General features: G+C 40.1%; 1 protein-coding gene across 2 annotated transcripts in view; it reads left to right on the forward strand.

Moving 5' to 3' along the window:
* Rnf10 (ring finger protein 10) overlaps positions 1 to 24,316 on the forward strand; it is a 35,960-nt gene that overhangs the window by 2,769 nt on the left and 8,875 nt on the right. Inside the window, exons 1-10 of one of the 2 annotated variants that reach the window (XM_046456434.2) lie at positions 2,355 to 2,454; positions 8,243 to 8,439; positions 13,302 to 13,501; positions 15,362 to 15,452; positions 17,234 to 17,418; positions 17,498 to 17,634; positions 20,989 to 21,149; positions 21,902 to 22,027; positions 22,420 to 22,690; positions 22,903 to 23,036. In XM_046456434.2, coding sequence (XP_046312390.1) covers positions 2,448 to 2,454; positions 8,243 to 8,439; positions 13,302 to 13,501; positions 15,362 to 15,452; positions 17,234 to 17,418; positions 17,498 to 17,634; positions 20,989 to 21,149; positions 21,902 to 22,027; positions 22,420 to 22,690; positions 22,903 to 23,036 — 1,509 coding nt within the window. In that variant the 5' untranslated portion in view covers positions 2,355 to 2,447. Of the gene's footprint in view, positions 1 to 2,354; positions 2,455 to 8,242; positions 8,440 to 13,301; positions 13,502 to 15,361; positions 15,453 to 17,233; positions 17,419 to 17,497; positions 17,635 to 20,988; positions 21,150 to 21,901; positions 22,028 to 22,419; positions 22,691 to 22,902; positions 23,037 to 24,316 lie in introns of those variants that run through there. The other variant, XM_046456433.2, reaches the window with a different exon arrangement.

A 24,316-nucleotide genomic window follows, 5' to 3' on the forward strand; every position in this document is an offset into this window, starting at 1 on the left:
AGGTGGACCCAATACTTCAATCTTTATGTGGTGCTGAGGATCGAACCCAGTGCCTCACAAGTGTTAGGGGAGCACTCTACCACTGAGACAACCCCAGCCCGATTTCTGTTTTTTTAATGTGTTTAAATACTACAAAGTGAACTTAAAACTTTGGTTCCCTTTATTTATTTTGGTAGTGGGAATTGAACCCAGGGGCACTTTAAAACTGAACTATATGCCCAACCTTTTTTACTTTTTGAGACAGGGACTTGCTAAATGTCTGGAGTGTCCTCAAATGAGCCATCATCCTGCCTCAATCTCTCTATGTGATTACAGGCAAGCACCACTAGTTCACCTTCTTAATTGGAAACTTCTGAGGAAGAAAAAATTCGTGTCAAGGATGTTAGATTTCATGAAGTATATAAGTGTGCTCTCAGGTGGCATTAGTTTTTAAGTGTTTGTTAGAAAGCTTGACCATGTTTGCCCTTGTCAGCAAATGTTCCTTTGGCTGAATATACACTTCTATACCAACCACAATGTACCGCTTGCATTTAGGAATAGCTTGCATTTAGAAATATAGTTTATGGGAAGGGATTAAAAGATTTGCAAACTGGGATGGGGTTGTGGCTTAGCGGTAGAGCCTCACCTAGCATGCTTGAGGCCCTGGGTTCGATCCTCAGCACCACATAAAAAAAATAATAAAAATAAATCAAAATAAAGGTATTAATGTCCTCCTACAACTAAAAAAATAAATATTTTTAAAAATTAGCAAACTGTCTATATTGGCTGATTTTTAAAGTTGATCTGAAGGGTAGCAAATGCTGCCTTAAGAGCATTGTAGCCGGGTGGGGCAGGGTGGCAGGCACCTGTAATTCTGATACTTGGGAGGCCGAGGCAGGAGGATAGCAAGTTGGAGGCCAACCTGGGCAGTAGTGGGCAACATAAGGAGACCCTGTCTCAGAAAGCAAAATGATGGGGGAGGGGATACAGCTGATGCCAAAGCTGTTACAACAGATACTTATAACCTTTGATACAATGACTCAGAGATGGTTGTGCTAAGGAAAAGGTACACTCAGGTTTTGCATGATTTCATGAAAAGGTTTCTGAAGTATTTCAAAAGCTGACTAAACACCTGATATAGTTGATCCTGGTGGGAATTATTGAAAGGACAGCCTCAAATTTTAGAGTACCGAGTTAAAGGAAAAAAGGAGGGTGAGATGCAAAGACATAGTTTGCCTTTTTTTTTTAAGGTAAAGAACAAAAGATTTTTCATACTTAAATATTTAATCGTTTTCTGTCTCCCTTTCCTACCTCATGAGGAAAAAACTTTTGTTTCTATACTTTAAATCATGTGAGACACAAATGGTCATTTGCTTCCTAGCTACATAGCTGCATTTGCTTGAGCCTTTGTTTCTGTGGTTGGCTTGTTTGTGCTTCATTTGTACACAGGAAATGGATAAATTTGGTACTGGGATTTTCTTGATCTTTCCGGCCAGAATTGCATGCCACAGTTTCTTTGCCTTGGCTAATTGCTTCAAATATTTACAAAACATTCTTTTTCTTGAGTATACTTCTATAGCTTTATTCCAGTAGGGCTAACATGCTGTTCTTATAACATTTCAACAGTGAATATCCCATGAATATAAAACTCAGAGGAGAGAGATGTTTAGTGAGTTGGAGAATTCATAGAGAAAGTAGAAAGAGGCTAGGCAATTTATAGCCTAAGAGTGGACCCTGGCCAGGAACTAGACTCTTGCCCCATCCTGGGCCAATGGCACTGTCATGGAGGTTAAGGGAAGGTCAGTTATTATGAAGCAGTTATTTTGAGGTTGGTGGTATGAAGCACCGTCCTGATACTCTTCCTGTCATTCTGGTAACAGAAGCTAGGTTACTAGGTAATCTGCTTTGAAGAATACCTCTGAGGTGTAAGTGGACCTGGCAGTTTTGACTTTGAAAATCGTGATTTTAAAGCCTTCAGTAAAACCACTTAGACCCTCAAATTCTTATAACTTTTCTGTTGGCTGGAGTCCTTGATTTATTATGTGGCTTAACAAGTTGGAAGTTTAGTGGGTACTCTTGTCTAGAATGATTTTTATTTATTAGGCTTTCAAATCAAGGCAACTGTGGGCTAGCCACTATAGTAAACATCTTACAGAAGTTTTTTCTTATTCAGTGAGGAAGGAGGGTAAAGTATTAGTCCCATTGTACAGGTGAGAAAACCAGGGCTTAAGAGGCATTAGAGTTGGTTTGTCAAGTAAATTCTTATGGAATCTTAGGAGACGTTTATAAATATACTTTATATAATAAACTCACCAAGCAAACTTATTGGCACATGCATCGTTCCTGATACCACCTCTCTCTTCCTTTCATTCAGAATTACTAATTACAGCTGGATTCAATTTGTTGTCAGTTGATTCTGTAGTAAGGCCATATGTTGCCCCTCTGGAGGTGCTTGTCAACCGCTCTGGATGATGGGTAAGCAACTTGCTTGTGATTACAGCATGAATCAGCAACAGAAACTTCCTGGCTGGTATTCTGACCTCTAGGCTGTGCCACCTGTTAGAACTAGAGCTAGAAATGTTGATGATGCCAAATAATTTTAATTCTGGAAAACTCATGCCCCTTAATGGGGGAAGAGACTGCTGTTACTTTCCATTTGGGAAGTGTGGAAAAACTAAGACACTGGATTGTTTTTAAGTCTTTTGTTGACCCTGAGAGCCAAAGTTCTGGACTTGAGCCATTTAACTAATACTCTTGTCCTGTCTGGATTGTGTCTTAACATTATTTATTCTTAGCAGTTATTCTTAGCTCTGTGCATCAGAATCTCCTGAGGACCTTTTTTTCTTTTTTTGCTACTGAGGATTGAACCCAGGGGTGCTTTCCTGCTGAGCTACATCTCCTACATCTGTAGTCCTTTTTGCTTTTTAAGATAGGGTCCCACTAAATTGCTGGGGCTGGACTTGAACTTGAAATCCTCCTGCCTCAGTCTCCTGAGTTGCTGGGATTAAAGATACAGGCCACTATGCTCAGCCTGAAGACACTTTTTAAAAATACTTGTGGGGCCTTTTCCTGGCAATTCAATCTGATTCTTTAAGTCTGGATTGGACCTTAGGGTCCTGGGTGTGCATAATTTTAAAACTGGAAGAGAGACTTTGTTGTGCAGCAAGGATTGAGAGCCATCATGCTGAGGTCTAAAACTTCACCATAAAACAAAAAGAACAATAAATTCTTTTTTTAAACGACCAAAAGAAAAATGTCATCATAGACATTTTTTCCCAAGAACTTGACTTTGTTTTCCAAAATCTAAAGTAGATCATCTCATTGCTTCTATTAGAGAAAAGAGCGTGAATTCTGTATATATATTCTGGCAAGCTGTTTACAAAATATCTCAAATAGCACTACTAAATTTTATCTCTGGGTCCCAGGCAGGACAGTTCCTTCAATCTTTAGCTACTTACTGCCTGGATTGAGAGATAAGAGCCACAGTCTCTTGAAAGGTCTGACTTGATATCCTCAAGTAAGTAGAAGGAGGGAGTTGATTTTTAGCCACTAAAATCACAAATACTTACGTGATCTGTCATATAATCTGATTTAGAAATGAGCAAGCAGTTCACTGTCCACCAGAGAGCATTTCTGTAAGTGTTATGAAATGGTTTCCTTGCTAGTGTGGTAATAAATGAAGAAATGAAAACAGTCCTCTTGCTGAATGCTAGTTTATTTTCTTAAGCTCTTACAGTGTAGAATTTGGCTTCACCTAAATTTGTGGAAACTGAAGTGCCTTTCTGGTGGAGGATCCTCTGACCTTTTTTTGTGTGTGTGCTGGAGATCCAACCCATGCATGTTAGGCAAGTGCTCTACTTTTGGGATACATCCCCAGAAAGGTGCATTGTTTGTTTGGGGAGTAATGAGAAGTGAATCCAGGGATGCTTTGCTACTGAGCTATAATATCTTCAGCCCTTTTTATTTTATTTTATTTTTTGAGACAGAATCTTGCTAGGTTACTGAGGGTCTCATTAAATTGCTGAGGATGTACTCAAACTTGTTATCTTTTTGCTTTAGCCTCCCAAGGCTATGGAATTGCAGGTGTGTGCCACTGTGCCTGTAGAAAGGTGCTTCCTTCTACCCCTCCCCCCTCCCTCCCTCCCCCCCTCCTCCCTCCCCCCCTCCTCCCCCCCCTCCTCCCCCCTCCTCCCCCCCTCCTCTCCCCTTCCCTCCTCCCCCCTCCTCTCTCCTCTACTCTCTCCTCTCCTCTCTCCTCTCCTCTCTCCTCTCTCTCTCCTCTCTCTCTCCTCTCTCTCTCTTCTCTTCTCTCCTCTCCTCTCTCCTCTCTCTTCTCTTTCTCTCTCTCTCTCTCTCCTCTCTCTCTCTCTCTCTCTCTCTCTCTCTCTCTCTCTCTCTCTCTCTCTCTCTCTCGGGTTGAACTAGGGGGCATTCAATTACTGAGTCACATCCCCAGCCCTATTTTGTGTTGGGATTACAGGTATGCGCCATGGTGCCTGGCCTAGAAAAGTGCTTCTCTTGAAAATAAGTTGAGTCAAATGCAGGATCATATGAAACAGCCTTGAATGATGACGTTTGGGGAATGTTTTCTTTTTCTTTTTTTTCCTACAATGCTGGGGAATTAAACTAAAGGCCTTGCATGTGCCAAGCTATTATTACTTAGCTTTATGCTCTCAGCCCCTGTTTTCTTTGTATGTCTACTCTTATAAGACTTCATTTGTTATCATGAGTTGATGTGAAATGGGGTTAAGAAGAATGAAGCAGGAAAATGGCTGAGGTTAGTTTTCAGTGGTGAAGAGTTGGGCTGGGACTGTAGGCAGAGTGCTTGCCTAGCATGTGTGAGGCACTGAGTTCAATTCTTACACAACATAAAAACAAAATAAAGACATGCAGTTCATACACAACTGGGGGCGGGGGAAGAGTTAGCCTGGAGTTCTGTATACCCTGAATTCATTTATATGGGAAATTTTTTTTTAACAGTGCTTGAGATATTGACTTTATGTATCCTAGGCAAGTGCTCTCACCAAGCTATACTCCCAGTTCATATTTGAAATTTTTTCATGAAACTAACTTCGTTGGTTGAGGATAAGGCAAAATGTCAATGAGACCCGAAGCTTTACTTTTTGCTCGTGTGTGTGTGTGTGTGTGTGTGTGTGTGTGTGTGTGTTGTAGGGCGGGGGGCGGTGTACTGGGATGAGAAGCCAGAGGTGCTTTACCACTGAACTACCTCCCCAGTCTTTTTTTTTTTAAATTTTTTTGAGACGGGGTCATGCTAAATTGTCCAAACTTGCCTGGAATTTGAGATTGAGATTGAGATCCTCCTGCTTCAGCCTCCTGAGTTGCTGGGATTACAGATATGTATCACCTGCCCAGTTTAGCTTTACTTTCTAATTGCTACCACTGGTGCTGTGTTTGCTAATTGTTGCCAACCGAGGAGTAGGGAAAAGTTTAGTTCTTTAGGTTAAAACTCTGGTCACTCTCCCTGTTTTATGGTCATTAGTGGATTGAGCCTACCCTGGCTGTGTTTCTGTAATGGTATATTCCGTTTACATTGCTGCCATTTCATGTTGTTATTGGTTCAGTTTCCAGGTTGTAGTTGGTTAGGTTTGGACAGGATGGCTTATCTCTCATTTATCCCATTAGTTGATTGAACTCATATTTCCTTTTATTTGAATTTATTTAGTCTGCTGTAAAGTAAGCTAGTGAATTTACTTATCTGGGAAAAATTTCTTATAAATATTAGTTTTAAAAATTACTCAGATAAATCTTCAGAACAGCAGTTCTATGTAGTTAAGTCATAATCTTAGAGGTGAGGCCTGAGCACAGGAATCCCTTAAAAAGTTCATCTGAATGATTCCTGTGAATGACAGGATTGAAAACCACTGTAATAGGATGAAAGTGAATGGCTCCATTTCCCCCAAATTAACTGTCATTAACAGTGTGGTGTATTTCCTTGGTTTACATGAATCTCTTAATTTATATACTTTTAATATAAGCAAGATGAAACTATATTTGGGAGGGTAGGAATCTTTGTAGTTTCTGAAGTTCATGCTGGAATTTCTTAATTTTATAAATTATCACTATCAAACCCTTAATTCTGAGCATAAAACTGATGGATCTTTTTTTTTTTTTTTTTTAAATGAAAAGTCCTCCAATTTCAGTTAGGCTCAGTGCATGCCTATTCTATAGTCTCGGCTACTCAAAAAGTTAAAGGGTGAGTATAGTATGAGCCCAGGAGTTCAGGCCTGCTCTTTGAAAAAGCCACCCTCACTTTCCACTCTAAATTTTTGCTTTTAGTCATTATTATGTAGACTGGTTCATATTTCCATATTGCAATAGTATAATAATAGGGTGATTTAGGAAAAACTTTGTTTTTGGTGTTACTGTGGGCCTTGTGCACATAGGCATGTAATGTACCACTGAGCTACATCTTCAACCTTCTTCAACCTTTTTCTACTTTAAGTTATATATGGTTCTCAGATAGGTTTGGTTTTATTATTATTTTTTTTAAGTTGGTAAACTTAGCATGTATGAAGTATGCTCATGAAGGTTCTTTAATTTGGGGCAAAAAAAAAAAAACCCATGCAGTTCTCTAGTGGAAAAAATGGAGCAATGAATATAAAAAGACTCTTTACACAAAATACACATGGTCAGCAGATTACAGCCTGTAATCCCAGTGGCTGGGATTGTGCGAACCCACAGGAGGATTGTGGCGTCAAAGCCAGTCTCAGTAATGGCAAGGTGCTAAGCAACTCTGAGACCTTGTCTCTAAATAAGATACAAAATAGGACTGGGGATGTGGCTCAGTGGTTGAGTGTCCCTGAGTTTAATCCCCGCAATCCTCCCTATTGCTAGTTATGAGAAATTCAGGTTTAAAATTAAGGCATTTTGACCTTTAAGTTAGAGTATTCGCAAGAGTAAAGTGAACTAGCATTCTCTTTTATAGTGCTGTTAGAACATAAATTGGTATAACAGTTTTAGAAAGCAACTTGAAGATGTGTAAAAGACTTTTAATGATCATATTTTATCAGCTAATTTCATTCTGAGAATTTGACATAGTCTATAAAGCAGCAAAATTTTAGATGCTACCTAATATATTGTGCTGGCAGATATAAAATTTTAGATGCTACCTAATATAAATGTATGGCAGACAGTAGTGCAGTCGTTAATTATGCTTTTGAAGTCTAGGAATGGGTGAAAATGTTCAGAGTAACAAGTAAAAGACAGTGTATCTTGTATGCTTGCCGTTTTACATAGAACATGTGGCAAGTATATTGAAAGGAAATTAAAACTATTAATAAGTCAGTGTTTTGTGGATACTGGCAACTTTATTCTTGGATAATTTCAAAATTTAATATTCTTATGTAATTGAAGGAAAAAAACAAGAGACTTTTTTTCCCTTGCCCTAGGGATTGGACCTAGGCCCCACACAGGCAAGGCAAGCACTCTACCATTCAGCTATGTGCCCAGCCATTTTTTTTTTTAATTTATTTTTTTTTGCAATAGTTGGGATTTATCCTGGAGTTTCCCTCAAAGCCAAGCAAGTACTTTACCACTGAGCTGTATCCCCAGCCCTTAGTTTAAATTTTATTTTGAGACGGGGTCATGCTAAGTTGTCCAGACTCGCCTGGAACTCATGGTCCTCCTGAGTAGCTGGGATTACAGGTGTGAACCACTATGCCTGGCATAAGAAACATTTTTAAAAAGGATATAACTTGGATATAAATCAGACTCGTCTAGTATTCTTTTAGAGCTCAACTTTTGTTCTGTCAATTTATTAGCTTCTCAGTTTGGCTTCTAAAACATAGATGTTGTTTTGCTTCTATGCCTCTTGACTATATCTGCTTAAGCCTAGGTCAGCCCTTGCAGTATAGAATAATGTCTTCTGTCCTGCTGCCAAATAAAGTACTTTTTCTTAATATAGAATGGCTGTTTCCTTTCCTCTTTATCTGAATGGACTTTTACAAGATACATGCCTAGGCTTGTACAAGAGACATTATGAACTGGTAATCTCCATAGTTTGATCTGTACTCTATTTGTCCTGAGGGAGGGACTCCTTAGGCTGTCATCAGAACAAAAATCCCGCATAAGGGTTGTCTTCCTCAAAGCACCAATGGCTGGCTAAACGCATATTTTTTGGAAGTTGTGGAAAAGTCCATTTTCTCTTTATTTAAACACAATTTTTCTGGGAGGTGGAGAAAAATATTTCACTTATTTAAATATGTAACTTCTTAACTAATTCCTTTGTGTTTCTTCTTTTCAGATGGAAAGAATTCAAGTGGATCCAAGCGTTATAATCGCAAGCGTGAACCTTCCTACCCCAAAAATGAAAATTTTAGCAACCAGTCCCGTCGCTCCAATTCACAGAAAAGCAAAACTTTTAATAAGATGCCTCCTCAAAGGGGCGGCGGCAGCAGCAAACTCTTTAGCTCTTCTTTTAATGGTGGAAGACGAGATGAGGTATGGACTTTGAGATTGTCATTCCTAGAATATGAGCATGAGTTTTTTTGTTTTTCCTGTAGTTGAGGGGAGCAAGAGGTAGAAGAATGGGTAACCAAAGCAATCTTGGGTAGTTTAGATTTAACTAGGTCTGGAGCTTTGCCTCTTTTTTCTTCTGAAGGTTATTAAAATTTTCTGAGGAAGAAGGTTTCATAATTATGGAATGTGAGAAATTATGGCATAATTTGGGACCTTACTTGTATATTAACCTGAATGCCTGTCAGCAAGACTGATTAATTTTTCTGCTTGAATGGTCCATACTCTGTAACCATTACAGAATAAAATAGTTGTTCACTCAGTCACTGGGAATTTATTCCTTGCCTACTTGCACCAAATACCATTTAGGAGTTGGGGATACAGCATTAAACAAAAAATTGGTTTTTTTGTCCTTTGGGAGCTTATATTCTAGTTTGGAGAGACAATAATTAATTTTTGGTTTTGCCTCAGGGATTGAACCCAGAGGCACTGAACCACATGCCCAGCCCTTTTTTATATTTTATTTAGAGACAGGGTCTTGCTAAGTTGCTGAAGCTGGCTGTGAATTTGTGATCTTCCTGCTTCAGTCTCCTGAGCAGCTAGGATTATAGATGTGCACCACTGCACCTGGCATGCTTTTTATTTTAAGATAGTCTCAGTAAGTTGCCTAAGCTGGCCTTGAACTTTTGATCCTTCTGAGTTGATGTTTTTATTGTTGTTTGTTTGTTTTTGCTGATGCTGGGTATTGAACCCAGGATTTCATTCATGCTAGGCAAGCCCACTCCTACTGAGCCACACCCCCAGCCTGGTGAAGATACTCTTAAAGTCAACAGTATTTTATTTGCTAGATATGGGGACTAAGAGAAAAGGCTGAGTAATGTTTTTGGCATGAGGTCAATTCAGGTACCATTTGCTATAGTAGGGAAGGTTTCAAGAGGAGTACAGATTTTTGCAGGGAGGAGGTACAAAGATTGAAATCAAGAACTTTATTTTGGAAATGTTATATTTTCATTGGAATACCTATTAGACATCTAATAGAAGTAGACAGTTAATTATGAATTTGAAATTTAAAGAGGAGACCCAGGTTGAAGAGCTGGTAGCATATAGTTGTTTTTTAGAACTATGAAACTAAATGAGCTGTATCATTAAGGAGTTAAATTGTAAAACAGCAATAGGTTGCTGAAAGTGGTGGTGTCATGCCTGTAATCCCAGCAATTTGGGAGGTTGAGGCAGGAGCAGAATTGTAACTTTGAGGTCAGCTTTAGCATCTTGTGAGACCCTGTCTCAAAAAGGGCTAGCTCTGTGGGAAAGCACCCCTGGGTTCAATGCCCAGTTTAAAAAAAAAACAAAAAAAAAACAACCCCAAAACTGATCAAAAGAGATGGGGATGTGTTGAGTGGGTGCCTCAAATGGATTCAAAAGAGATGGGGATGTGTTGTAACTCAGTGGTAGAGTGCTTGCCTAGAATGTGTGAGGCGTTGGTTATCCTCAGCACCACATAAAAATAAATAAAGGTATTGTGTCCATCTCCAACTAAAAAAAAAAAGTTTAAAAAAAAAAGAGATGGGCTGGATGTGGTGGTGCGTACCCATAATCCCAGAATCTCGGGATGCTGAAGCAGGAGGATTGCAAGTTCAAACCCAGTCTCAGCAACTTAGACTTTGTCTCAAAATTAAAAAAAAAAAAAAAAAAAAAAGGACTGAGAGGATGTGACAGTAGTTAAGTACACCTGGCTTCAATTCCCGGTACCAAAAGAAAAGTAGGACGGGAAGAAGAAATGGCAAGTTTAGACGATAGTTTCTAGTGGCTTTGCTCTGAGAAGTAAAAAGGTGAGATAGTAGCTTGAGAATATGATGTTGACAGGAATGTTAAGATTTGGAAGGTTAGATCTTGTCTAACCTAATGATTATGATGAGAGGGAAAAAATGATAAGAGGGGAAAAGGGGAGAATGCTGAACAGTGAGTTCTTGTGATCTAGTGTAGAGTGAAAGAATTGGTTTAGGAGTTTTGTCAGCTTATCCATAGTAATAAGAGAAAGACTTGTTAGCAGAATATTGGAGTTCTATCTGAATATCATGCTCATTTTGTTAGTGAAATATATAAAGTTAGCTGAAAGAGGAGGTTGGAGAGCCTGAGGCATGAAGGAGTTGTCTGGGAGAATAGGAGACTAAAAGGACTATGGAAGAATAGTAGGATTGCAGTATGAATCTTAGGCTGTGTAAAGGGCTTCTTTGGTGAGACCAGTTGTGTGATTTTTAGCTATGTTTTGCTGCCTTTGGGCTGCTATGGAGGTGAAGGTGAATACAGCAGATGAGAGAGAGGGCAATGAACTACAGGATCTAAGCCAAATAAAGCAAGGCAGTTTAGGAGATTGGATCCTTGGTTTGGAGACCTAAGGGTAAAGAATTACAATAAGGACTAACCCTTGAACAGAATGAATTTCTGGCTGGACAGTAGGGTGCTCAAAATTAATGATATGATCATTAACAAGCACGATCTACTCTATAAAGTAGTGCTCCGTAGTGGAAAAGCAAATCGTGTATCTAAAATTCTAGTTGCCACATTAAAAATGAAAAACAAGAAACAAGCTTAGGCAGTTGTAACTATAGTCTTATATACTTTGGGAGGCTGAGGCAGGAGGATTGCTTGAGTCCAGGAGTTCCAGGCCAACCTGGGCAATATAGCAAGACCTTGTTTCCAAAACAATTAAAATTTAAAAAGCAAGTGAAATTAATTATTATTATTATTATTATTGGTACCAGGGATTGAACTCGGGGCACTTGGGCACTGCCACGTCCATAGTCTTTGTATTTTATTTAGAGACTGGATCTCACTGAGTTACTTAGAGCCTCATCGTTGCTGAGGCTGGCTTTAAACTCAAAATCCTCCAGACTTAGCCTCCTGAGCTGCTGGGATTGCAGGCGTGCGCCATTGCTCCCGGCCAAGTTAAATTAATTTTGACATATTTAACCAAGTATACTTAAATAAACTTAATATGTGGCATATCTAGGTAGTGGCTCCTGTATTTGATAACAGCTCTAGAAGGTATACCTGTCTAGGAGTGGGTGCCTCAAATGGGGTGAGGCAGGCTCATTGGAAGAGAACTTGATAGGTCAGCATCTTGGGCAAATGATTGGGAATTGAAATGGATGGTACCGTAGAAAGTGAACCAATGAGGACAATAGTTGAAGACAGAAGATGGAGAATGGGTAAGGTTTTGCTGACTGAGCACAAGCTCTCAGATCTAAGTTTGGGGCATTGGGGATGGAAGACTAATTAGGGGAGATCAGAGCCATGTAGACAGAGTCCTGGACACAAGAGATAAGGGATATCTGGGAAGCCTGGTGCTTCCTGTGGTGATTTACATAAACAGGGTGGGGCAAGCTCCAAGATAGGTTGTTAAGGTAAAAAAGAAAGTCTGGTATGCCATGGCTTATGTTTATTTTATTTATTTTTGTTATACTTATTTTAAAAGGTCATGTACTATGATTCTGTATACATAAAATGTCTCGGCATATTTATTGCCTTTGGAATAGAATGTACAGTTTTCCTTTTTGTACTCTTTAGAATCTTCACCATGGATGTGCACAGTAATTTGACTAAGCAGCAAAAGGCTTGCATTTGTATTTCCTTTGGCCCAATAATTATTACTGTATGTTGAAAAGAAATAATTGGAGTTTAGGGGTATAACTCAGTAGTAAAGCACTTGCCTAGCATGTGTGAGGCCCTGGATTTGATCCCTTGCATGCATGCATGCATGCATAAATAAATTGCAGGTGCCTTCATATTTGTGTACAAAAATCTATCCACAAATGTGATTATTGAAACAATTTGTAATAGTGGGAAAATTACACTGTCATAAATAAGGCATTTAAATATGGCATGCCCATATTATGTAATGATATACAGCCACATAAAGTGATAGTATACTGATATTAATATGGCAGAGTGTTTTATAATATTCAATAGGAAAGCGGGGGTGAGAAATGTACTTAGCTGTCTTAGCACTTACCTTTATCACTTCAGTTTGGAATTGTTGAAGACTGAAATGTGTCCTGACATTTCTTTCATCTTTGTATGCAGCACTATTATATATGGTTTTTTGCCACTTTGTAAACTGTTTCTGAATCTGCGGATTGGGTTTATTTCTGGACACAAGGGTAGTCTGTCTAGGTGTTCTAATTCTGTCAGTTTTAATTAACCAGGAATAGCAATGGGGTCTTAGGAAGTCTCTTGCAGGATCCAGAAACCTATGGCAATTACAGTGGCCTTTGGACTGCCTCCAGAGGGTGACTCAACAGACTTGCTGTGTCAGAAAAAAAACCTCAAAACAAATAGCTAATAAGAATGAAGGTGTGGACTTCAGGTTTTAGTTCAGAAGTAGAGCACTTGCCTAGCATGGTGAAGGTGCTGGATTTGATCCCAACACCACAAAACAACAAAAACAGAAGAATGGAGGTTTACGAGTCCTATAGGACTATGGGAAGATTAATCCAGTAAACAGATCTTTCAGCTTTAAGATAGCTAGGAGGAGTTTGTGCTGGGCTTTGTCATTTAATGGTTGATTTGCCATTTAGCAGCGCCGACTAAATAATTTCAGTCTTCAACAATTCCAAACTGAAGCACAGACTAAATAAGTAATGGGAATGTTAAAGGCTCTCCCCGACCCACTTCACTCTCATCTAGGTCTGGAATAGGGTTTTGCATTATCTCCTCCTAGGAAGATAATATTTGTCTTTTTTTTTTTTTTTTTTTTTAATATTTTAAGCTGTGTCAAAGGAGGGTTTGTTTTGGTTTCTACTATAAATTGGTTTTGTCCTGATCCTAAACACTTTAATTCTCCCTAGGTAGCAGAGGCTCAACGGGCAGAGTTTAGCCCTGCCCAGTTCTCTGGTCCTAAGAAGATCAACCTGAATCACTTGTTGAATTTCACTTTTGAACCTCGTGGCCAGACAGGTCACTTTGAAGGCAGTGGACATGGCAGCTGGGGAAAAAGGAACAAGTGGGGACATAAGCCTTTTAACAAGGAACTCTTTTTACAGGCCAAGTAAGTATTGCTTCTGGGGGAGAAAGTGGAATTGAGAGACTCGAGATAGTTGGGTTGCTGGGAGGAGCACTCCTTTAAACTATAGGAGAGAAGCAGAAAGGAAACCAATGCCTCTTTTTTGCCTTTTTCATTTTCTTTCCAAGTAGATGTTTTTGGTGCTTTAATAAATGGCATTAGTATATTGAAAAGGTGGAAAAAGTAGAATTGGACCTGATTTTAATCTCCTTATAAAGAAGAGATTTTTCTTCCCTCTGGTTTGGTGCTGGGGATTGAGCCTAGGGTGGGACATTGTAAGCATGCCCTTGACCTCTGCCACTGAGCTACATTCCCACCCCTTTATATTTTTTATTTTGAGATGGGACCTCAAACTTGTATTCTTCCTGCCTCAGTCTCCTGAGTAGCTGGAATTAACAGGTGTGTACCACTGTGCCTGGCTAGAAGAGGAAATTTGTGTGTGTATATACAAAAAAATTATATTTTTATATTTTAGTTGGACACGATATTTTTATTATGTTTATTTATGTGGTGCTGAGGATCAAACCCAGTGCCTCACACATGCGAGGCAAGCTGAGCCACAATCTCAGCCCGTAGAAGAGGAAATTTCTTTTTTTTTTTTTTTTTAAAGGAGGCCTCTACCTATCTTTTTCCTCCTTTTTTTTTTTTTTTTTTTTTTTTTTTGAGAGATAATTTTTACTATTTATTTTTTTGTTTTTGTTTTTTGGCGGACACAACATCTTTGTTTGTATGTGGTGCTGAGGATCGAACCCGGGCCGCACGCATGCCAGTCGAGCGCGCTACTGCTTGAGCCACATCCCCAGCCCCCAAGAGGAAATTTCTTAAGGAATAATTTAATGACAGATTGAAATGCTTAGCAGACATTTGCTGAAATACTGATTTCCTTTTTTTTTTTTTAATTGCTGAGTATCAAAAACAGTGCCTTGCATGTGCTAGGCAAGTGCTATGCCACTGAGTTAAATCCCCAACTTTTCCCCACCTCTGCATTTTTTTTTTTTTTTTTTTGGTACCAGGGATTGAACCCAGGGGACTCTCACCCACTGAGCCACATCCCCAGCCCTTTTTATTTTTTTAAATTTTGTGACAGTTTTTGCTCAGGGCTTTGCCATGTAGCTGAAGATGACTTTGAACTGCTATCCTCCTGTCTTACCCTCCTGAGTCATTGGGATTATAGGCATGCGCAACTGCACCTCCCACTTTTATGGATGGACAAAATACTTTATTTTATATGGTGCTGAGGGTTGAACCCAGTGCCTCACATGTGCTAGGCAAGTGCTCTATCACTGAGCTACAACCCCAGCCCTCCTCCCCACTTTGTGAGATGGGATCTTGTGTTGGTGCCCAAGCTGGCATTCAACTTCTGTGCTCAAGTGATCTCCTGTGTCACCCTTATGAGTAGTTGGGACTAGGGATGTATGACTCCATCCCAGCTCCCCTTTGTTTTCTCATGTGTGGCATTAGGTATGATGGTTTGACCTTGTATTGAGACTGAAGTAACCATTGTATGCTTTATAAAACTGATCACAGATGATTTGAGAACAGTTTTCAGCTTCCTTGAAAATGAGTCGAGTTCTGGGATTCCAGGGGTTGAGGGAGGAAATCTGTTTACTTCTAGTTCAAAGGAGACCAACAGAAAACTTGGCTGGCCTTGGACCTCGGTCTGCTGAGTTTCTTCCAGAATCAGGGTTCAGGGTTCACAATTGAGGCATTGTGAAGATGGTACTTCACAAATCAGGGCTGCTAATGACTTATATTTGAATTCTAAATGAAGAGCTGATTGAATTCAGCTGAGGATGTGGCGATTCTCACAGTCGGCCTTTTTTCTGTTTTCTTCCCTATTTCTAGCTGCCAATTTGTGGTGTCTGAAGACCAAGACTACACAGCTCATTTTGCTGATCCTGATACCTTAGTCAACTGGGACTTTGTGGAACAAGTGGTAAGTAGCTCAAAAAGTTTTAAGTTGTGGGTGAGAGAACAAAATAGGGACAGTGGTGACAAAGCAGCTGCTGGCTGTGTTAACTGCTGATTGAGTTCCTTTTCTGTCTGGCCTTATGATAGACATTCTCAGAGGTCAGTTCCTGGTTCTTCCTGGAGTTTATTTTATTACTAATTGGTCTGGCCTCAGGAGATTGAGTGTAGAAGGCTCTGATCCAAAGGTATATAAGCAGATCTGTCTACCAGCTACTACTGGGAAGTAGTAACCCAGAGAGAGACTCTTAATTTCCCTCCTTACCCAGAGGAGCTCGATTATGTGGACATTTCTTCATTGGCAGCCCTTTGTGTAATCAGTGTCAAATTAGCACACAGCTGCACTTTCCATCAAATCTACTGTTATTTGTTTAGCACTGAAGTTATGAACTCTCAGTGTCTCCCTGTTGATCCTAACAGGGAATCTGATATAGACTAAATTTGATTATTTTTCTTTTTCTCTTTTTTAAAATAAGTACCCAACTCTTGGGCTCACTATTGTGAAAATTTATAAAATCATCTGAGAATGACAGAAGGTCTATAAAACTTAAATTTTATATATGTATGGTTCAAAAATATAGCCAGGTATGGTGGCACAATACGCCTGTAATCTTAGCTGCTCAGGCTGAGACTGAGGAATTGCAAGTTTGAGGCCAGCCTGGGCAACTTAACAAGACCCTATCTCAAAAAATAAGAGGATACAGCTCAGTGGTAGAGCACCATTGGGTTAAACCCCGGGGGGGTGGGGGGGGGTGGGGGGGGTGGGGGGGGTCTGCGGTGTGGGTGTGTATGATACACACTGAATAAAATATAAAGTGAAAATCTTAGTGTTTTGGAAATTACTGATAGATTACTGCGGGACCTTTCTCAATGCCTTTCTATATATGTATCTACGTATTTTTTTTGATATTATATGTCTTGTCATATTTTCCTTTAATGTAAAGCCTCCAGAATACCCATTATGTATTTGTTTCTCTTCTTTCCTTCCAATACTGGGCAGTACTGGGAATTGAACCCAGGGTTGCTCTACCACTGAGCTACACCCTTCAGCTGTTTTTTATTTTTATTTTGATATGGGATCTTGATAAAATGCTCAGGCTGGCCTTGAACTCATGATCCTCTTGCATCAGACTCCTGAGTTGCTGGGATTACTGGTGTGTACCATTGCAGCCAGCTATGTATTTGTTTTATTAAATCATTACTTTTGTTTTCTTAATGATTTGCTTAAAGTGTTGTCATTTGCCAGTGGCTTGGGAGGCTGAGGCAGGAGGATTGCAGGTTCCAGCCCAGCCTGAGCAACTTAGGCCCTAAACAACTTGGCGACACCCTGTCTCAAAATAAAAAAAATACAAAGGGCTCTGAATGTGGCTTAGTGGTTAAACTAAGTGCCCCTGGGTTCAATCCTCTGGTACTGAAAAGAAAAGAAAAGGTGCTGTCATCTGTATACTTACATTGTTAGGCAGTTACATAAAGGTGTGTTGAGTGGCTAGGTGCAGTAGCACACACCTATAATCACAGTGACTTGGGAGGGTGAGGCAGAAGTATTGCAAGTTCAAGGCCAGCCTCAGCAACTTAGTGAGACCCTGTCTTAAAATAAAAAGGACTGGGATGTAGCTCAGTGGTAAAGCACCCAGTGCCAAAAAAAAGATGTGTTGAGTACAAATGTGTGGGGATGAGAGAGGAGAGACTTTTAACTTTGACAGCTCTTAGTCATTCCAGAAGTAATGAAATTGTGGCATTTTGTTTTAGCGCATCTGTAGCCATGAAGTGCCATCTTGCCCAATATGCCTCTATCCACCTACTGCAGCCAAGATAACCCGTTGTGGACACATCTTCTGCTGGGCATGCATCCTGCACTATCTTTCACTGAGTGAAAAGACCTGGAGTAAATGTCCCATCTGTTATAGTTCTGTGCATAAGAAGGATCTCAAGAGGTAAGATGGAGCTATGTATTGGGTTAGACCTCAGTCAGCCTGCTCCTTGTTCTGCTTCACCTAAATATCCATGTTACAGTGTTGTTGCTACAGAATCTCGACAGTATGTTGTCGGTGATACCATTACAATGCAGCTGATGAAGAGGGAGAAAGGAGTGTTGGTGGCCTTGCCCAAATCCAAGTGGATGAATGTAGATCACCCTATTCATCTAGGAGGTGAGTTCTATTAATTTTGGGGGCAGATAATCTCAAGTATGCTCTTTTAAAACTATTGAATATCTTTATAGCGTCAAATATTGAGCCTTTAGCTAGAGGTGGTAGCACACACCTATAATCACAGCTGTTTGGGAGGCTGAAGTAGGGGGATGGCAAATTGGAGGCCAGCCTGGGATATTTAGCAAGATCTTGATCAAAAAAATAAAATAAGGAAAGGATGAGATGGAGGATGTACCTCAGTGGTAGAATGCCTCTGGGTGGGTTCAATAGTTTGTATTGACAAAAAAAAAAAAAAGAAATTTAGCCTTTGGGCAAGCTAGTTCCAGCATTTCCAGATTAGTCAAGAATTCCAGTAGGATATAACAAATTAGAATAAATAAATAAATTTTTAAAAGTAATAAGAAAGAATACTAGTAGGTTAGAGTTTGCATGGAGTGGTTTAACTCTGGTTTCAGATTTCTTTCATTCATACACACATCTCTCTCTTTAATTTTTCTTTATACTGAGCTTTATTTGTTTTTTTTTTTAATTTGTTTTTAGTACTGGGGATTGAAGCCAGGGCCTTGTGCACGCTAGGCAAGTGCTCTGCCTCTGAGCTATATCCACAGTCCTTTTTTACGTTTTATTTTGAGACAGGGTTTCACTGAGTTTCCCAGGCTGGCCTTGAACTTCAGTCCTTTTGCCTTTTCCTTGTGAGTAGCTGGGATTATAGGCATGTACTCCCACACCCGGCTTTACCAGGCTTTCCTGCACAGTGTTTGGTATTGTGCCCAGTCTTGGGGGTTCCATAGTCAGCAAGTCTTGGCACCTGTCATCAAGGAACTCGGTAGTCTAAAAGAAGAGGCCATTGGTAGACACACATAAAGGCCATCAGGATAAGAGTGTGATATGTACATTTCAATCTTTAGGGTAAAGGTGGAACTCTCAATAAGTGCTTTTGAAACAATTGACTGATCTCATGGTAAAATATGAAATTAGATACCAGTTTCGTACCAGTCATAAAAGGTACTTCCAGATAGCTTGAACTTAAAGTCCAAAAATTTTAAACCTTAAAAGAAAATATAGGGTCGGGGGAATGGATGGCAGTCAAAACCTAATTAAAGTGCCGGGTACAGTGGTGCACGCCTGTAATGCCAGCAGCTTGGGAGGCTGAGACAGGAGAATCATGAGTTCAAAGCCAGCCTCGGCAGCAGTGAGGTGTTAAGCAACTCAGTGTGACCCTGTTTCTAAATAAAATACAAAATAAGGCGAGGAATGTGGCTCAGTGGTTGAGTGCCCCTGAGTTCAATCCCCAGTCCCAAAGGAGAAAAAAAGGAAAAAAAAAAAAACTAAAGAAAAAAGGGATCTAAACAAACAAAATATTGGATATCTTTCTTTCTTTTTTTTTTTTTTTTAACTTTGGTACTGGGATTTGAACCCAGGGCCTTAATTATGCTAAGCTGATGTTTTGACACTGAGATAGACCCCCAGCCCTAAGACAACATTTGATTACTTTATCTTTGTACATTCTTATTTAATATTCTCATTTTTGAACCAGGCTGAAACCATAAATGCTATAAAGTAAGACTGGTATGTTTGTTTTGTGTGTGTGTGTGTTTGTACGAGGGATTGAACCCAGGGGTGCTCTAAAGATTAATGTCCAGAACATAGAGATGTTCTATAAATTATTTTAACTCAGTGGAAGAATGAGTTAAGCATGTAACACAGCATTTCCCAGTTAAGGAAACCCACTTCTACATATCTGAGATGTCCATCAGATTTGCATTCACTGCCCCCCCCCCCCCAAAATATTAGTAACACTGGATTTTGTAAAGAATTGGGAAAGTGGGGGCTCTAGTTCTTGGCAGTGTAAATTAATAACAGGCTTTTGCAATTTTGTAAGATTTAAAGATAGTTATAATAGTTGATCTAACATTAGTACATAAAATTCTTAATAGGCATGAAGAATTTTTTTGTTACAGTGTAATGGTGAGAAATTGACAGTAATCTAATGTTGTGTGAAAAGTACTTTATTATAGTTCATCATTGCATACTGGAAGGTGAGGATGAAGTAGATCTGTTTCAACATAGAAGATTTTTGAGAAATAAGCTGCAGAACAACATGCACAGTTTATCATTTTTAAGAAATCCTTTTTTCTGAACATGTGTATAAATATATAGGAAAAAAATTGAAGGCTACATTTCAAATTTGTAAATGGCATCTTTTAAATGGCACCAGGATAGGAAAGGCAAATATTTAAGGCATTTTAAGAGGGTCTCAAGATAACATTTTTTTGGTACCAGAGGTTGAACCCAGGTGTGCTTAACTTTTGAGCTACATCCCCTATGCTTTTTTTTTTTTTTTAGTTGCTCAAAACATTACAGTGATCTTGACATATCATTCATTTGATTCAAATGGGGTACGTAATCTTATTTTTCTACGTGTACAGATTGCAGGATCACATTGGTTATACAGCCACGTTTATACATAGGGCCATACTAGTGTCTATTGTATTGTGCTTCCCTTCCTATGCCCCCCCTTCTCCCCTCCCCTCCCATCCCTGTGCTTTTTTTAATTTTTAATTTTGACAAGGATCTCTCTAAGTTGCTTAGGACCTAACTTAGTTGCTGAGGCTGGCCTTGAACTTGGAATCCTGACTCAGCCTCCCAAGCCACTGTCAAGATAACATTTTTTTTTTTTTTTTAATATTTATTTATTTAGTTAGTTCTCAGCGGACACAACATCTCTGCATGTGGTGCTGAGGATCAAACCCGGGCCGCACGCATGCCAGGCGAGCGCGCTACCGCTTGAGCCACATCCCCAGCCCTCAAGATAACATTTTTAAAACTTTGTAAAAGTACAGAAAATATGGGGGAAGGAAGTAAAGAAAATCATTTATGATCCTTTTACCTGAAAGTGCCCCAAAATGTTAAATGCAGACTTTTTTTTTCTATGTATGTATGTTTCTACTTGATTGGATTAGAGTGATCTGACATCTTCATTTTTCACAGAATGTAGGTATTTCTCCAAGTCTCACTAGTTGCTCTCTTAGAAAACCATTTCTAGTGTCAGAGGAATTCTCTATAAATATTTCATCATGTAGCAAACCATTTGTTATTGTTGGGTTTATGGGTTATTTTTAGATTTTCTGATATTACATGTAATGCTGTAATTAAACATTATACAATAAACATTTGATTACTTTCTCTTATAAACCTTATTTTGAGATTTCTGTTAAATTATTTTTCAGGAAGTTAGGTTAAATTACCCCCATCTTAATCCTAGGAAAAAAAGGTGCGTGTGAGAAAGTTGTTTAACTACATTGTCACAAACATTGAGTGTTGCATTTTGTGATGTTACTGACTTTTTTGTAGATGAACAGCACAGCCAGTACTCCAAGTTACTGTTGGCCTCTAAGGAACAGGTGCTGCACCGGGTAGTTCTGGAAGAGAAAGTAGCACTGGAGCAGCAACTGGCAGAGGAGAAGCACACTCCCGAGTCCTGCTTTATTGAGGCAGCTATCCAGGAACTCAAGGTCAGAGGATGCATTAGAAACTAAAAGCCAGAGATGTTAAACCTTTCTATTCAGGGATGGACAGTGGGACCTAGGTACTTCAACCCCACATTGAGGCTAATAAGCCAGAATGGCTAAAAAAGCATTCTGCTCTGGGCTTTATGTTGTAATGGAAGGGAAGAGCTGAGGTTTTTCAAACTTTTTCTAGAGCTGAAAGGAATAGTTCAAATGATTTTATGCATAGTGGTATACACCTGTAATCCCACTGGCTAGGGAAGCTGAGATAGGATTGCAAGTTCAAGGCCAGCTTCAACAATTTAGCAATGCCTTAAACAACTTAGTGAGATCCTTTCTCAAATAAAAAGTATCTCAAATTTTATGACTAATTATGAAAGTAGGGTTTTTTAGGTTAGCCCTGCTCTTAGTTAAGCAAGGTAGGCTTTTAGATTTGTTTTTAGAGATGTTTTATTTGAGAGAAATGTGGAGAAAGTATTAGTGCTTGCCCATTTGGGCCTTGGCAATACCTGATGAGGATCCTTTAAGTAGCAAGAATTACCCAAGTGAAGAAGTCCCCCACTTTTTAAAATTTTTATTTATTTGGTGCTGAGGATCGAACCCATTGCCTCATGTGTGTAAGGCAAATGCTCTACCACTGAGGTATAGCCTCAGTCCATTCAGGCTTTAGCTCATGTTGAAAGGCCATTCTGAGTCCTTGCTCTCCACACTGAGTATGTTTCTGGAAACTTAGCCTTCTCTGGTTTCTCTGGCCCTAGACTCGGGAAGAGGCTCTGTCAGGATTGAGTGAAAGCAGAGAGAAGGTCACTGGTGTTGTGGCTGCTCTGGAACAACTGGTGCTGATGGCTCCCTTGGCGAAGGAGTCCGTTTTTCAACCCAGGAAGGTTAGTGTGCCCCTGTTACAGTCTTAAGTGACAGCCATTCTTCAGTTGCTATTATTAAGCTGGTAGGTATTTCTGTGAAACCTCAACTTTATTTGGAGGAGAGTGGACTATGACTATCTTTGGTTTGTAATTTTTTACTGTGGGTATTAAGTCGATATGATAAACATCTAGGGAGCTTCTTATGTCTCCTCCTTATGTCACATTGCTTTTTTAAAAAAATATATTTTTAGTCGTAGATGGACACAGTACCTTTATTTTTTCATGTGCTGAGGATCGATCCCAGTTCCTCACCCATACTCTACTACTACTACTGAGCTACAACCCCAATCCGTTGCATTGCTTCTTGAAAACAGGACATAGACTTTCCGTTGACCTAGAGTTTGTTCCAACAGGGTGTTCTAGAGTATCTGTCTGCTCTTGATGAAGAAACCACAGAAGTTTGTTCTCTGGACTCTCATCCTCTTGCTCTCCCTCTGGTAGAGGAAGAGGAAGCAGTATCTGAACCAGAGCCTGAGGGGTTGTCAGAGGCCTGTGATGACTTGGAATTAGCTGCTGACAATCTTGGAGAAGGGACCATTCGTATTGAGTCCAGCCAGCAGGAACCCATCACCAAGCCAGGCTTTACACACCTGAGCAGCTCTCCTTGTTACTACTTTTACCAAGGTGAGGGGCCCCAAGGAGGAAGACGGGGTTTCCTACCATAGATATGTTTGAGAGGGATGGCCTGGATTTCTGAGCAGACGGTTCTTTCCTGGTCCTGGGGGTTGGATAGCTAGCTGTGCCTTTCAGCATTGGGAAGGAGGGGGGCCTAGCAATGAGAGGGTCTGTGCTGAGGGCTGGCAGAGACTGTTGGTTGATAAAGCTCTTGTCTTCAGCCGAGGATGGGCAACACATGTTCCTGCACCCTGTGAATGTACGTTGCCTCGTGCGGGAGTATGGCAGCCTGGAACAGAGCCCAGAGAAGATCTCAGCGACTGTGGTAGAGATTGCTGGTTACTCCATGTCTGAGGTAAGGGCTTGCCTTTTAGGAGAGGAGGTGCTAGGGAAGCAACATTAAACTAATTTCTTTAGAGTAGACTGAGCTGGCCTAAGTTCCTAAACCTTCAAGGCCTTTAGTTGATGTATTTGTGTGTGTGATGGGCTGGGGATCAACCCCAGGACCTTGTGCATTCTAGTGAGCTATACCCCCAGCCCTATGTATTTTGAAGTCTGTTTTTGTTGGTGATGGTGCTGTGAAATTTTTTTTTTTTTTTTTAAATTAGATTGTTCTTCCTTAATGTGCCAGCATTTTGTTAAGTCAGTTTTCTATGCCCCCTGCTTCTCAGGTACATTTGTTGTGTTGAGATATAGATTTCTTCTCATTCCTCATTTATTTATTTAGTACTTGGGATTGGATCCAGATGCACTTTACCAACCTACATTCCAAGCTTTTTTTATTTTGAGACGGGGCCTTGGTAAGTTGCTGAGGGCCTCTAAACTAGGATATTTTTTCTTTTTCCTTTTTTGTGGGGGCTACTGGGGATTGAACTCAAAGGCACTGGCCAACGAGCCTCATCCCCCTAGCCCTATTTTGTATTTTATTGAGAGACAAGTCTTACTGAGTTGCTTAGTGCCTCGCTTTGCTGAGGCTGGCTTTGTGATCCTCCTGCCTCAGCCTCCTGAGCGCTAGGATTACCAGCATGCAACATTGTACCTGACTTCAGCTAGGATATTTCTTAAACAATAAGAAGCTGGGTGTGGTAACACACACCTGTCATCACAGCAACTCAGGAGGCTGAGGCAGGTGGACTGCAAGTTCAAGGCCAGCCTCAGGAACTTAGGGAGACCCTGTTTCAAAAGTAAAAAATAAAAAGGCCTGGGAGCTAGGCACAGTCGTGCACACCTATATAATCCCAGCAACTCAGGAGGCTGAAGCAGGAGAACTGCAAGTTCAAGGCCAGTCTCAGCAACTTAGTGATGCTCTAGGTAGCTTTGATTGACTCAAAATATAAAGGGCTGGGGATTTAACTCAGTGGTAGAACACCTCTAGGTTCTATCTTGAGTACCAGAGAAGGGAGGTGGGAATCTTGAAAACAAAGTCCAGGGACTGGAATTGTGGCTCAGTGGCAGAGAGCTTGCCTTGCATGTGTGAGGCACTGGGTTCAATCCTCAGCACCACATAAAAATAAACTATAAAAGTATTGTGTCCATCTACAACTAAAAAAAAAAAATGTCCAGAGGGAGTAGTAGCTCAGTGGTAGAACACTATACATAGCATACCAGAGGCCCTAGGTTCAGTCCTCAGCACAA

The sequence above is a fragment of the Marmota monax genome, unplaced genomic scaffold (assembly GCF_021218885.2).
Source record: "Marmota monax isolate L192 unplaced genomic scaffold, Marmota_monax_Labrador192_F-V1.1 WCK01_AAM20220418_F8-fsc00185, whole genome shotgun sequence".
Lineage (NCBI taxonomy): Eukaryota > Metazoa > Chordata > Mammalia > Rodentia > Sciuridae > Marmota > Marmota monax.